Below are 13,869 nucleotides of genomic sequence, written 5' to 3'. Positions count from 1 at the left end.
TCCTCTTTATGAAAACATTATTATATTGTTTTTACATGTAAGTCTTTTATCCATTTTAGATCCTGTTTCAGGGTTGTATGATAGAGGTCTTTATTTCTTTCAGATGGATAATCAATGTTATGTTATTAGTTGTTTAAGCTATGCCTTTTTCACAGAATTGAAATGCTATCTTTATAATAGATAAATTCTTCTATATATTGTATGTATTTCAGTGTTTTTTTCTTCTGTTTCACTGATTTATTTGTCCATTTCTGTGTCAATACTATCTTGTTTAATTACAGTGGCTTTAGGGCCATTTTGTGGCAGCGAGACCTGCAAATAAAGGGGAGCGCCGGGGCGGCGCGGCCTGGCGGGCGGCCTGGGCTGCAAGCGGGCGGCGGAGCCTCGGTCTATGTGACTGGCGATTCAAGATGACCAACGAGCAGCCTCTTCCCAAAAAGGTTCGACTGAGTGAAACAGACTTCAAAGTTATGGCACGAGATGAGTTAATTCTAAGGTGGAAACAATATGAAGCATATGTCCAAGCTTTGGAGGGCAAGTACACAGATCTTAATTCTAATGATGCAACTGGGTTAAGGGAGTCTGAAGAAAAACTAAAGCAACAACAACAAGAGTCTGCTCGCAGAGAAAACATCCTTGTAGTGCGACTGGCAACCAAGGAGCAAGAGATGCAAGAGTGTACTACTCAAATCCAGTACCTCAAGCAAGTCCAGCAACCTAGCGTTGCCCAACTGAGATCAACAATGGTAGACCCAGCGATCAACTTGTTTTTCCCAAAAATGAAAGGTGAACTGGAACAGACTAAAGACAAACTGGAACAAGCCCAAAATGAACTGAGTGCCTGGAAGTTTATGCCTGATAGGTAAACAAATCATACTCCCCAGTCAAGACTTCCCTGACAGTCCCACTACGAGAAAGCTGTGGTGGGACAGCCAAGGACTCGTTTCCACACCAAGACTCAGACTTTTTGAGCCAAAAAAAAAAAGCCACATTCTTATACTATCCAGCTTGTAATGGTTAATGTAAAACTTACCAGATGAACCTTGTGTTTCAGCTTTTTTTTCTTCCCCTCCCCTTGCTTCAGAGGCCTGATGGCATCGGACTGTTCGGAAGAAGTGGCCACCTCCGAAAAATTCCCCTTCTAGAACATGTAGACACTTGAGAAATGTTTCTGTTTGAAGAAAATAGAGGGAGAAACAGAAGTCTTAAGTCTGTGGCACACTGTGTCTTCAGTTTGGAGGAATGAAAACCTAGAGATTTAAAATCATGAATTGAACATGTAAAATTCCAGTAAAATGTAAAAATGGAATATGCATCACTCTTAACCTTGAGCATAGTGACTTAGGGACACTGTATCTCAGGTTTGCCAGTAAGACTGTGGACTTCGTGATTGTTGTTGAACTTCTGGGTCAAAACTCAAATGGGCCAAACAGGCAAAAAGTTAATGGCGAAGTGTCGAATGCTTATCCAGGAGAATCAAGAGCTTGGAAGGCAGCTGTCCCAGGGACATATTGCACAAGTTGAAGCAGAGTTGGCTTTACAGAAGAAATATAGTGAGGAGCTTAAAGCAGTCAAGATGAACTGAATGACTTCACCATTCAACTTGACGAAGCAGTAGAGGGTATGCAGAGCAACATTCTAGTTCTTCAACCACAACTGAAAGAGACGTGCCAGCAGTTGGCTCAGTACCAACAGCAGCAGTCTCAAGCTCCAGCCCCAAGTACCAGCAGGACTACATCTTCTGAGCCTGTAGGACAGGCGGAGGCCACAGGTAAAGACTGCAGTCGGCTGGCCAACGGACCAAGTAATGGCAGCTCCTCCCGGCAGAGGACGTCTGGGTCTGGATTTCACAGGGAGGGGGACACAGCCGAAGATGACTTTCCTTCTTCTCCAGGGAATGGTAATAAGGCCTCCAACAGCTCAGAGGAGAGAACTGGCAGGGGGTAGTAGTTACGTAAATCAACTCAGTGCAGGGTATGAAAGTGTAGACTCTCCCACGGGCAGTGAAAACTCTCTCACACACCACTCAAATGACACAGACTCCAATCATGACCCTCAAGAGGAGAAAACAGTGAGTGGGAAAGGTAACCGAACTGCGGGTTCCCGCCACGTTCAGAATGGCTTGGACTCAAATGTAAATGTACAGGGTTCAGTTTTGTAATATTTTTTTCCAGCAAATTTTTATACAGTGTCATTTAATTTGGGAGAGGATACTGTCCAGAAAATTAACGCATACTTTTGTCACAATTTGCCTTTTTTTGTGGGTGTGGTTTTTTTCTTTCCCTTTTTCTCCCCCCTCTCTTTCTTTGCTTCAATACCTCTGCCACTTTGGAAATTCTAACAGTTAATTACCTTGAATGTTGCTAACAGGACATTTTGTGTAGGGTCAAGTTATTTTTATATGAGTTAATGTGAAGTCGTAAATGGAAATCTTTCCTTAAAGTATAACACAATGATGTCTGTATAAATCTGTGTCTGTCCTAGAACCTGTGTTGTGTAAGGGCATTCTTACTCATGCTGTTATTATACTTATGCACCATTCAGACTTGTTAGAGTAGATATGGGTTTATGACTGCCAAGTTTGCCCGGTACAGTAGTTTTATCACTAAAAGTTGGACTTGCTGATGGAGTCCTATAGTAGTTTCAGTGTTAGATACAGTTTTTTCCACCATACATCCGTGCATTTTCTCTTTAGGTGACTGAATGTTTAAGAAATTTGTGTGCATGGTTACTCAGTTTTTATGAACTGTTGTATCCTGTTAATGCATATTGCTCTGTGACTCCAGTATATCTTACCTGTACTGACCAAACCTAAATAAAGATTTTTATTGTAAAAAAAAAAATACAGTGGCTTTAGTATATATTTTTGTATCCACCAGTTAGACAAACTCTCCCCTTCATTTTCCTTATAAATAACTTTCCTCATTATTCTTGGACATTAATTCATCTATGCTGACTTTAATATTATATTATACAAACTCATTATCCTTTCAAAATTTCTTGTATATATTTATTTGAAGAGATTTGGCATTTTAACGATACTGTGTTCCTATCCATGGATATAAACTCAGAGCTATATATCATTCAATAACATTTTATAATTTTCTTCATGCAGGTTTTATGTTCTTGTTAAATTTATTTCTAAATGTTTTATTACCTTTCATTATCATTGTGAATGGAATATTTCCAGTAGCCACTGATAATGGAGGAAAAAACTAGTATATACTATTTACATTTATTATTTATTACATTTATTATGGATTCAGCCTTACTTTCATTTATTATGCATTCATCCACCTTATTATATGTCTTACTAAATTCTATTAGTGTTTTACTGGGGTCTCTTGGAATCCTTAGGTATACAGTAATGTCATCAGTAAATAGAAACCAAGTTTTTAATCTCTCCTTTTTCAGTTTATACTGGTTATTTCATTTTCTTGTCTTATTACATTTTCTAGAATCTTAAATAACAATGGTATTAATAATTAGTAATAATAATCTTAAATAATGAATAACGATGTTATCAAGCATCTTTATCTATATTTAATGAAAAAGTCTATCATTTTATAATTTTGAAATCATATTTTGTGATTAGCCTTGATAAGAAGTTTTTATCATATTCAAGTTGTTTCTTTTCATTGCTATTTTACCTAGAGTTTTTCTTAAGAATAGCTGCTGAGGGACACCTGGGTGGTTCAGTGGTTGTGTCTGCCTTTGACTCAGGATGTGATCCCAATCCCAGGATTGAATCCCACATCAGCTCCCTACGAGGAGCCTGCTTCTCCTTCTGTCTATGTCTCTGCATCTCTCTCTGTGTCTCTCATGAATAAATAAATAAAATCATAAAAAAAGAATAGCTGCTGAATTTATCAAAGTCTTTACAGCAACTACTGATAGAATCATCTGTCTTTTTCTCCTTTGTGTAAAGAATTATATGACAGGGGAGTATACTCTTTCAGTTTAGCATAACTATTTGATTTCAAGAATCTTTATTTAAGATAAATTTTACACATTTTGAGTTATTATCCATTTAAATTCATAAAATTTATAAAATCCATTAAATTTATATTATATTACATACTAATCCCTTTTAATTTTGAACAATTCTTGAAATCCCAGAATAAATACTACTTAATCAGAGGAAATTACTTTCTTTTGATACAATGCTGGAGTCTATTTGTTAATATTTTAAAATGAATTTTTGCATCTCATGTTTTATATTTTTCTTCAGAATTTTATATATTATCATTATCATATTTTATTCTTTCATCTCACTTTGGTAACATTAATTTTGTTCTAAGATTTCTTTATTCTTTTTCCTTATTTTTTGTGACTTGGTGATGTTACTTGATGAAGTTACTTCTCACCCCTGCCCCTTGTATTTAGAGGTTCTCCTGCAATTTTCCACTCAATTAGTAGTTATCCTTCTCCCAACACTAATAAATGCCTATTTATATATTATTGTGTGACAATAAGAGACTATTTCCCCCAATTACTCCAAGACTTTTGCCCCATGCAACAAGCATTTTTAGAATGTTTTTACTTTTCTCACGCTAGTCTCCCCCATATAAATGGAATATCCAGAAAACTTTTATCTTACCCCTTTCTTCACTACCACCTCACGTCCTTGATTTTCTGGAGATAATTTTTTACTTTCCAAACTATTAGGTTTTCACTTGTAGCATAACTGTTTTTTTCTCCTGAAATATCTTTATATAGGATATATTTTACACATTCCTGATTCTTGTCCATTTAAATTTAAGTATGCTGTTGCAAGGTTAAAATCACCTTTATCTTCATCTTTCTTTTTCTTGAGGTCTTCCTCCTTAATAATTTTGCTCTTTGGTTGTAGCTATATATCTAGTACTCTTTCAAACGGAAGTCACCTGAATTCCTTCTTTTTGGCAAATATCTTTCCTTTAACCTAGCTAGTTAGAGGAATCTTGGAGGACTTTAGGATTCTTGGGTTGGTGTCCTTTTCTCTCTAGATTAGGTGATAGTAATCTATTATTTTCTGGGCTCCTCTGTTATGTGTAGATGAGAAGCCAAGTCTTCCTAATATTTTGTTTTTAACTTCTCTTAAGTTAAGGCATTTTACTTGTATATGTTAAATGTATGCCCTGCTTGCAACTCAGCAAGCCCTTAAAATCTATTCTCTTCCATCAGCTCAGGGACATTAGTTTTCTTTTATGTGAACAACTACCATCTCTCCTCAATCTGTAACTGTTTTCCTGGAATTCCTATCATTTTTGTGTTAGTACCCTAAGTCTGTCTACCTAGTCTCATGTTTTCTTTCATAATTTCTAGCTCTTTGAATAGAAATTTTCCAGCGATTGCTTCCACTTGACCTTCCAGGTTATCCATCTGGGTTTCATTTTTTTAAAGTTTGAAAATCATAGATTTGTGTTCTCTATGTCTTTCTTTGGGAAGTGGAGGAAATGGTGAAATTGACTTCTCCCATGTACTGCTATAACTGTTGTTGGTAGTACCATTACTGCTGCTGGTGGTGGTGCTACATATACCTAGATATCTATATGTACCTCGCAGGTGCATATCTAGTAATAGCAGTAGTAGTAATGTAGTAATATTTTGGCTTGGGTTGATTGTTGTCTTCATTTGCAGTTCCATTTTGCTAGAAATCTTCTCTTCTGGATGTTTTTAAAAAAATATTTTGTTTACGTATGCATGAGAGACACAGAGAGAGGAGCAGAGACGAAGGCAGAGGGACAAGCAGCCATGTAGGGAGCCCGATGTGGGACTCGATCCTGGGACTCTGAGATCATGACCTGAGCAGAAAGCGGATGCTCAATCACTGGGCCACCCAGGCATCCCTCTTCTGGATGTTTTAACCAAGCTTCCTCTCCCTGATTCCTGTGTCATCCTTGGATAGATGTGTTGTTTTCTTCACACCATCACTGGGCTCAGGTCCTGCTGCTGGGCTACTAAACTTCTCTACTTCCACATCTCCTTAGCTTTAAAGGAAAATCCTTGGTTAGTCTCAGAGGCATGGAGGATTCAATACAAGAGAATTAATTATTATAGTCTTAATAGGAAATGCAGTTGAATGAAACTTAAACTAATGTGTTCATTTCTAAAAACTGAAGAGTAAGTACCAAATAATTTCCCATTTCATGTTGTTCTAGATGTACTACTGAGACTGCAATTAGGTTTTATCTGCATATTATGGACTCCTATATAAAGCACTGAACTCCAGGATGAGTTCGAGCCCAGCCTCCACAGCTAACAAGCAAGGATGGGCTGTTCCCTAACCTCAGCATGCCCCAGTTTCTGAATCTTTAACAAGGGATAAGAATACCTGTCCTACTTCCCTCATAGACTTGTTTTGTGACTAAAATGAGACATCAGAACAAATTTTAAAGTGGTGTGACATATAAGGTATTGACATTATCATAGGACTTCAGCTTAGAGTATTTTAAATACAAAAATTCTTTTTTATGTGAGGTTTCTATATTTTACACAACTATATTCTACTATTAAAGTCTTCTTGCTCCTTTGTGTTAGCCTGCAAATGAGAAAAAAAAAACTAATGTGTGCTAAGTTTTTACTATATGGCAAGAACACGTTGGTGCAGATTATCTTGAAAAAAGTAATGATTATCCACATTTTACACACAAGAAACATTAGCAAGTGCCAGAGCAAGAGTTTGAACCCAACTTTTTTGATTTCTGAGTCGTGTTGGTACTTGCTCTGCAATCATGCAGATTCACAACAATCGGTCCCTTCCTCTGACTTCCTCCATGCCCCACTGGTACGGTCTGTTCCACATTGGTTCATGTTTGTTTTGCACGGCTGTCTTAGAATTGCTCTCCAATTATTATCATGATGCCTCATCTTCTCAGTTATACCTTATCTTCATTATATGTCTTTCTCCACCTGTGCTTTCTCTCTCCCCTACCCTTGACAGGTAAACTTAGTGGATGCCTTTCTGTACTTGGTCTCTCCTTTTCTTCTCACTCTTTCTCCTCTCTAATTTGTATACTATTCTTGCTGTGTCATTGAAACTGCTCTTTCCAAGGTCACCACTAGCCTCCATGTCCTTAAAATGAATGAACACTTTTCAGTAATTATCTTATTTCATTTTTCAGCAGTATTTTATAGTGTGGACCACACCCTGCTCCTTGTGATTTTCCATACATTTTACTTCCCTGACTGGTCTTGTCCCTTCTGGTAGACTCTCCTTTACTTCTCCAAAGGCTCCTTTGTTCTCTAATTTTTTAAAAAAATATGGATCTTCCTCTGGGTTCTGGCTATTTGTGTTCAATTCATTCTCCCAGGGAGATGCTAGGATTGCAGTCTACATGCTGATGATACCAGAATCATTTATTCTGCTCAGATTTTTCTCCCAACCCCAAACATGAATGTCCAGACCACCAGACATCTCCACTTAGAGGCCTCATGGGTGCCTCAACTTCACAAGGTTTGCAATTGAACATCCTATGTCCTGTGTTCTCTAGTTCAATAAATGAAACCGCCACCTACCAAACTGTTTAGATCAAAAGCCTGAAGTTTTCCTTGATTCTTCCTTCTCCTTCATCACCCACGTTCAATTGACCCCTAAAATTCTGACAAATAGTTCTCAAATCTTTATTCTTCTCTTCTCCTCTGTAGCCACCATCTAGTCCAGGCAACCACTGCCTGCTTGCTGCTCTTGTTTCTCTCAAATTCATCGTCATTCAGTATCCATTTTAGCTTCCTAAAGTACTGATCCTAAGGGAACCAGCAAGTACCTAGGGGCCTACCTGCATCTTTCAGGTCCAAATGGAGACAGTTATCACAGGGGTTCCTTCCATCTGGGCATATAAGGCTGGAGCCAAGAGGGGGAAGATCAGAACACAATGACTTGGAATTCTTGAGGTCAAGGGCAGGGTAGAATGTGAGTTTGTAAAAGGATCTGATGCTCATTCTGGTCCCTGGAGGAATTATATGAAAGCTGAAAAGGTGATTTGAATCTTCCTTGCTTCTGAGACTGGCCAAGTGTGAGCCTTTGCAGCCAAAGAGATCTGAGAACAGAGAGATTTAGTCCTGCTACTAAACAGCAGGGCCTGAGACCCAGTGATAGAAGATTAACCTATATAAAATGAGATTTTCTCTTTTCTTCCTATTTCTTTTTTCTGCAACATCAGAATTTATTGCTACATTTATTTCCAGGCAAGCCATGGTAATAGGTTTTAGTTTCAGGTAAAGGGCATCATTTCCAATTAGATGCAATGCAATGCATGCCTTTGCATATAGATCCCACCTTCACCCCCTCTCCTCTCTTCTCTCTTTATGAAGGCTGCATCCCAGCCTCCCTAGTCCATCTCTCTGAACCCCGTGTAGCCCTCAGCTTTAGTACAACAGATTTTGAAATTTAAACGTCTAATGCTTGTCTTTTTGAAACCACCCTTTTACAGTCTAAAGTCATGTCAGGCTTCCCACATCTCCCATAGGAGCTTTAACAATTGCCCGCTTAACTGGTTTCCCAGTGTACATCCCATTCAATCTACTCCCCTCTTTGCCTCCAGAATATTCATTTTGATCTGCAGATTGGTTCCTTCTAATCCTTCAACAGATATTCTTCACTTACAGAAAGAAGTATAGAGGCTTAGATTGGCAAACACAGTCTTTTATCACATCTTTTACCATAACACTCTATCATCTATATTGAACTACCTGGAGCTCCTGATTACCTCATCCTTGCTCCATGTGTCTGTACCTATGAATACTTCTCTCTCTGCCTTGAGTTCCCTTCCACCACCACCACCCCCTTCGGGGAAAACTCTGTTTAACTTAAAGAGCTTGACTAAAAGATCACACTGAAGAGCCTTCCTACACATCCTGGTTACATCTAGATTAATCCCATGTTTTCTTGCAACTTGATATTGATATAATGTTGCAGCCATCACACACTGGGTAAATACCTTTTTATTAACATGTCTGTGTCTTCTACTAAATCATATGCCTTTTGAACTTTAGATAGGGCCTGGCACATAGTAGATGCTCAATAAATGCTTGTTTTGAAAGATACATAGAAATATAGATACAAACATAGGTATATAGATGTAATAAATGAAGGAATAATGTGTGACTTGTCTCCATAGTGTCTTAAACGTTAAAGACTTTAAGCCTATTTCCTGAATCATTGACTATGCTCTCCAAATTTGTCACACTAAAATTTAACAAGGTATTTCTAATAATGTTTAAGTTTGCCTTTATATTCACCCAGAAAAGTTGGGCCTGATCAGAGTAGGAAATGGCGCAAAAAAAGTAAAAATCAGAAGGGGAGAATTTACTCCTTTCTGGAGCCCAAGTCTATTGTAGAAGAGACATGCTATAAAGTCTTACCATTTGGCCACGTAGGAAAAGAAAGCCTATGTCTATAGTTTTATGCAATATACCAAGGGTTGCATACTATGTCACTTCAACTGAATAGCTACCAGTACAAAGTGAGACGAAAGTTTCCAACTGAGAAAGGCCACTAACATAGAGAACCATTGCACCATGGCCCAGGTTCAGCCTTACATCTGTCTGTACATCTCCTCCTCCTCCTCCTCCTCCTCCTCCTCCTCCTCCTTCTTCTTCTTCTTCTTCTTCTTCTTCTTCTTCGTACCTTCTTGTCCCACTTCTGTTTGTTTCATGTATGTCTGCGATGCTAGTTTGTACCCTTGCACCTTCTGGGGACTCAGAAGCCTGCTGCCAATTATGCTATCTTCCTATGGTTTCATTGAGCTTAATCGGTACCTGTTTGGCAGCAGTTTCAGGACAACATAGGCCGAGGTATTTAAGCTCTTGCCCAGCTGGCCAGATGCAGGATCACCTACCTCACTGTAAGTATAGAATCATATCACATGATACAGTGTGACAATGTAAATGAAACAATTTCTGAATCACTCATGACTTGATCATAAGGAGATGATTTAAGATTTTTTTCCCTTACTAAATCACAGTAATACCTAGATATTAATGGAAAAAAAATAAAAGAAGGGGGAAATTTTAGGTTTACTATTCCTTTTATGGAGAATGATGTCCACTGGTGAAAAGACTGAATAACTGGAAAAGCATAATTTCTGTCAAGCAAATTATAAATATTAATAAATTTATTCTAATAGAGATAAGTATTTATTTTTAAAGGCATACACAGGTGACGTTTAAACATTTTTAAAATATTCTTTATTTTAGATAAGCTTTTCTTTTCAGTGCACCATAATGACATTTTTAACTGTAGTCACAAAAAAATGGCTACCCTTGGGACAGAGAATCAAGTTTCAGCAATATCTTACATACATATATTTTGGTGGATATTACATAAAAATTTTTAATCTCTCCAAAGAAAAACTTTCTTTATGGGGGGAGGTGGAGAATTTTTTTATTTGGAAGACATTATATATCATTATTTTAATTTTTTAAAAAATGTGAAAAAAGTTTTAAAAACACACAAAATTCACCCAATCCCAGAAATAACCTTGTTAACATTTCTGTGGATTTTCTTTCAGTTTTTTACAGCAAATATTGACTATTAACCAGTTTGAGATTATCCTATGTATATAGTTTTATAACCTTAGAGTAATTATTATGATATTGTCTGCATGTTTGCTTATTTAAAGTCTATATAATTATCATTTTAATGGCTACATTAGAATGCATAATACATATAATAATGTGTAATGTACCATTATTTACACGGTCTCCTCTATTTTATGGACATTTAGTTGCCCCTTTTATTATTACAAATAATATGTATGAATACTTTTCTAACTAAGAATAGTTATCTATATACATGATCATTTAATTTGAACAAACTCCTGAAAATGTACTGGATCAAATGGCATGAGAACACTTAAAGTGCCAATGTATTTGGCTAGATTGCTTTCCTGAATGGTGGACACAATTTACACCCCCACCAGCCAGGTTAAGTATTATATTTATACAGCCTACACTGCTTTTTTCCATTAAAACATAATTGACAAACAATATGCTACTAGTTTCAGATGTGCATCAGAGTGATTGGATATTTTTATACACTATGAAATGATCCCCATGAATCTAGTTTGCATCTATCATCATACAAAGTTATTACAATATTACTGACAATATTCCCTATGCTGTTCATTACATCCCCATGACTTACTTATTTTATAACTGGAAGTTTGTAACTCTTAATCCTCTTCACCTATTCTGCCCCCTGGTAACCAGCAGTTTCTTTCCTGTATTTATGAGTCTGTGTTTTGTTTTGTTTGCTTGTTTTGTTGTTTAGATTCCACATCTAAGTGAAATCATATTGATGAGGGACAGAAGCAGAAAAATGTTCACCTTTAGCCCAGAAGGCTGACTTATAGCGTGCATAGTTTTGATAAGGATCAAATAAGTGCTGGTTGCTATATTCTTTTTTTTTTTTTTTTTTTTAAGATTTTACTTCTTTATTCATGAGAGAGACAGAGAGAGGCAGAGACAGAAGCAGAGGGAGAGGCAGGCTCTCTTTGAGGAGCCTGATGCAGGACTCGATCCCAGGTTGCCAGAATTACACCCTGAGCAGAATGTAGACATTCAACCACTGAGCCACCCAGGTGTCCCTGGTTGCTATATTCTGAATGACTGCCTGTAAATCTCATTGATAGTTGATATTGAACTGAATGATAGACACCAAAGAAATCTTGCAAAAGTACTTTTATGGGTAAAATTTTCGAAGAAGACATTTATAATCTTATAGTCCCTGCAAATCCCCTCCCCCTTGAGCACTAAGCAGATAACCACCAGCTTCACACAACAAGAGTACAATCCTTTCTTCCCACTGGTCCTGTCCCTGTGCTACTTGAATAAACTTACTAAGTTGCAGAGAAAAATGTCTCAAGACTTCTTTCTTGACCATAGCACGCAAAGATCCTGAAACAATACGGCCTCTGTCTTTCTCTGCCTGACTTATTTCACTTGGCATAACATCCCCTAAATTCATCCATGTTGCTATAAATGGAAAGACCTCATTCTTTTTTATGACTGAGTAGTATTCTATCATGTACATATATACCACATCTTTATCCATTCATCTTGGTGGACATTTGGGTTGCTATTGTAAATTCAGGCTTACTTCGGAAAGATTAGAGGTTCAGTTCTAGACTCCTGCAATAAAGCACATGTTGCACTAAAGTGAGTCAAATGAAGTTTTTGGCTTCCCAATGCACACAAAAGTTACGTTTACACTATACTGTGGTCTATTAAGTGTGCGATAGCAGTATGTCTAAAAACAATGTACCTATCTTTAAAAAAAGATTTTATTTATTTATTTGAGAGTGAGAGGGAGTTTGAGCAAGAGAGAGAGAGAGAGAGAGAGAGAGAGCATGAATGTGGTGAGGGGTAGAGGGAGAAGCGGACTCCCTGCTGAGCAGGGAGCCTGATACAGGGCTCAATCCCAGGACCCTGGGATCATGACCTGAGCCAAATGCAGATGCTTAACCTACTGAGCCACATAGGTGACACACAATGTACATATCTTGATTAAAAATATAAAAATGCTAGCCATCATCTGAGCTCTCAGTGTGTTATAATCTTTTTACTGTTGGAAGGTCTTGCCTCAGTGCTGATGGCTCCTAACTGAGCGGGGTGGCAATTGCCAGAGGTTGGGGTGACTGTGGCAATTTCATAAAATAAGACAACAGTGAACTTTGCCACCCTCAACTGCTCTGGGGATGCAGAAATGTGGATGCTGTAGGGTTAGAGTGAGTAGATTTCCTTTACTTATAGTCTAGCTGTCCTTTAAACTCATTCTTTGCTGTGGCTCAGGTCAGGTGAGGCTGGCCCTCAGTGATATCTCTCTCCACTGCAGGTTGCTGTATAGGGGGTGAGGTTCCCCTTATTACCATGTCTCCATTTTTTCTACCCTTCTCTATGTGGTCCTTCTATCATTTGCTGTGCTGAAGCTGTTCAATCAGCCCTCAGTTCTTCTGCAGGATTTGCTCTATGTATAGCTGTACATACTATGTGTCCATGGGAGGCAAATTTGAAGTCTTCCTATGCCTGCATCTTGGACCATGCTTTCCTGAAAAACTTTCAACCTAATAAGGGAGCATAGAATGTAGTTTTCATGCAATTATATTTTTTTATATAAAGCAAAATATCTACCTTATGTATTTCATCAAAAATTTAAGTAAGTGCAAAGCAAGACTTTTCATGTTTCATTATTTGAGCTTAGATCATTTTTTTGAGAGTCCACAATTTGGAAATATAAATATTTCTAAAAGTGATGTAATGAAGCCCATGCAATCTCTTCACATATTGTTCTTTTGTCCATTCATGAATAGGGAGGAGTAGCCCAGTGCCTCCACAGAGGAAACATGTTAAACCTGCAACGGATAATGACATGGTAAGGAAGAAAAGATAAAGGAGCCTATGCAATGATGCAGTGAGAGTCCTCACTTTGGGAAGTATCCTTGGCATATTTAGGTGTTCTCCAAGAAGACAGCAGTTATTGGGAGCCCATTCAATAACTACTTCTCACAGTCTATTTCTGTGCCCAGTACTGGTGGTTAACAGTGCCTTAACACTTAATCTCAATGTTCTTGGGAACATAAATGCATTATGAAGGAGCAGAGGAATGCAAGCATCAGCTGTCAGCAAGGTGACAAATTTACTCAGCCACAGTCAAATAGGACTTAATAAAAGGCAATATATGATTGTCATAATGGATTTTAGTTTTAAGAGAACTGGGTGAGGATTTGGGAAATTAGAGCCAGACATCGTCCCCTAAAACTCCCTGTGGTCAGCATTGGACATCTTGCCAACACTGTCCACTTCTGAAATTTGGGACAATCTCACTTAATTTACTTTTAAAAACTCAAATATCACTGACTCTTTGGCTGCTAGTTAACATCCTAATTA

At 37.7% G+C, this 13,869-nt stretch overlaps 1 protein-coding gene across 1 annotated transcript; it reads left to right on the top strand.

Moving 5' to 3' along the window:
* Nucleotides 1-408: 408 nt before the first annotated feature.
* Nucleotides 409-2,331, top strand: LOC129504608 (pre-mRNA-splicing regulator WTAP-like). Its single transcript, XM_055317385.1, is given in 4 exon segments — nucleotides 409-861; nucleotides 1,425-1,565; nucleotides 1,568-1,937; nucleotides 1,939-2,331. Coding segments are annotated over 4 exon segments (1,185 nt in total). The 5' UTR covers nucleotides 409-410; the 3' UTR covers nucleotides 2,162-2,331.
* The last annotated feature ends 11,538 nt before the right edge of the window (nucleotides 2,332-13,869 follow it).

The sequence above is a fragment of the Nyctereutes procyonoides genome, unplaced genomic scaffold (assembly GCF_905146905.1).
Source record: "Nyctereutes procyonoides isolate TBG_1078 unplaced genomic scaffold, NYPRO_anot_genome, whole genome shotgun sequence".
Classification (NCBI taxonomy): Eukaryota; Metazoa; Chordata; class Mammalia; order Carnivora; family Canidae; genus Nyctereutes; species Nyctereutes procyonoides.
Note: the sequence above shows the minus strand (reverse complement) of the source record. Positions and strands in the feature narration are given on the sequence as shown.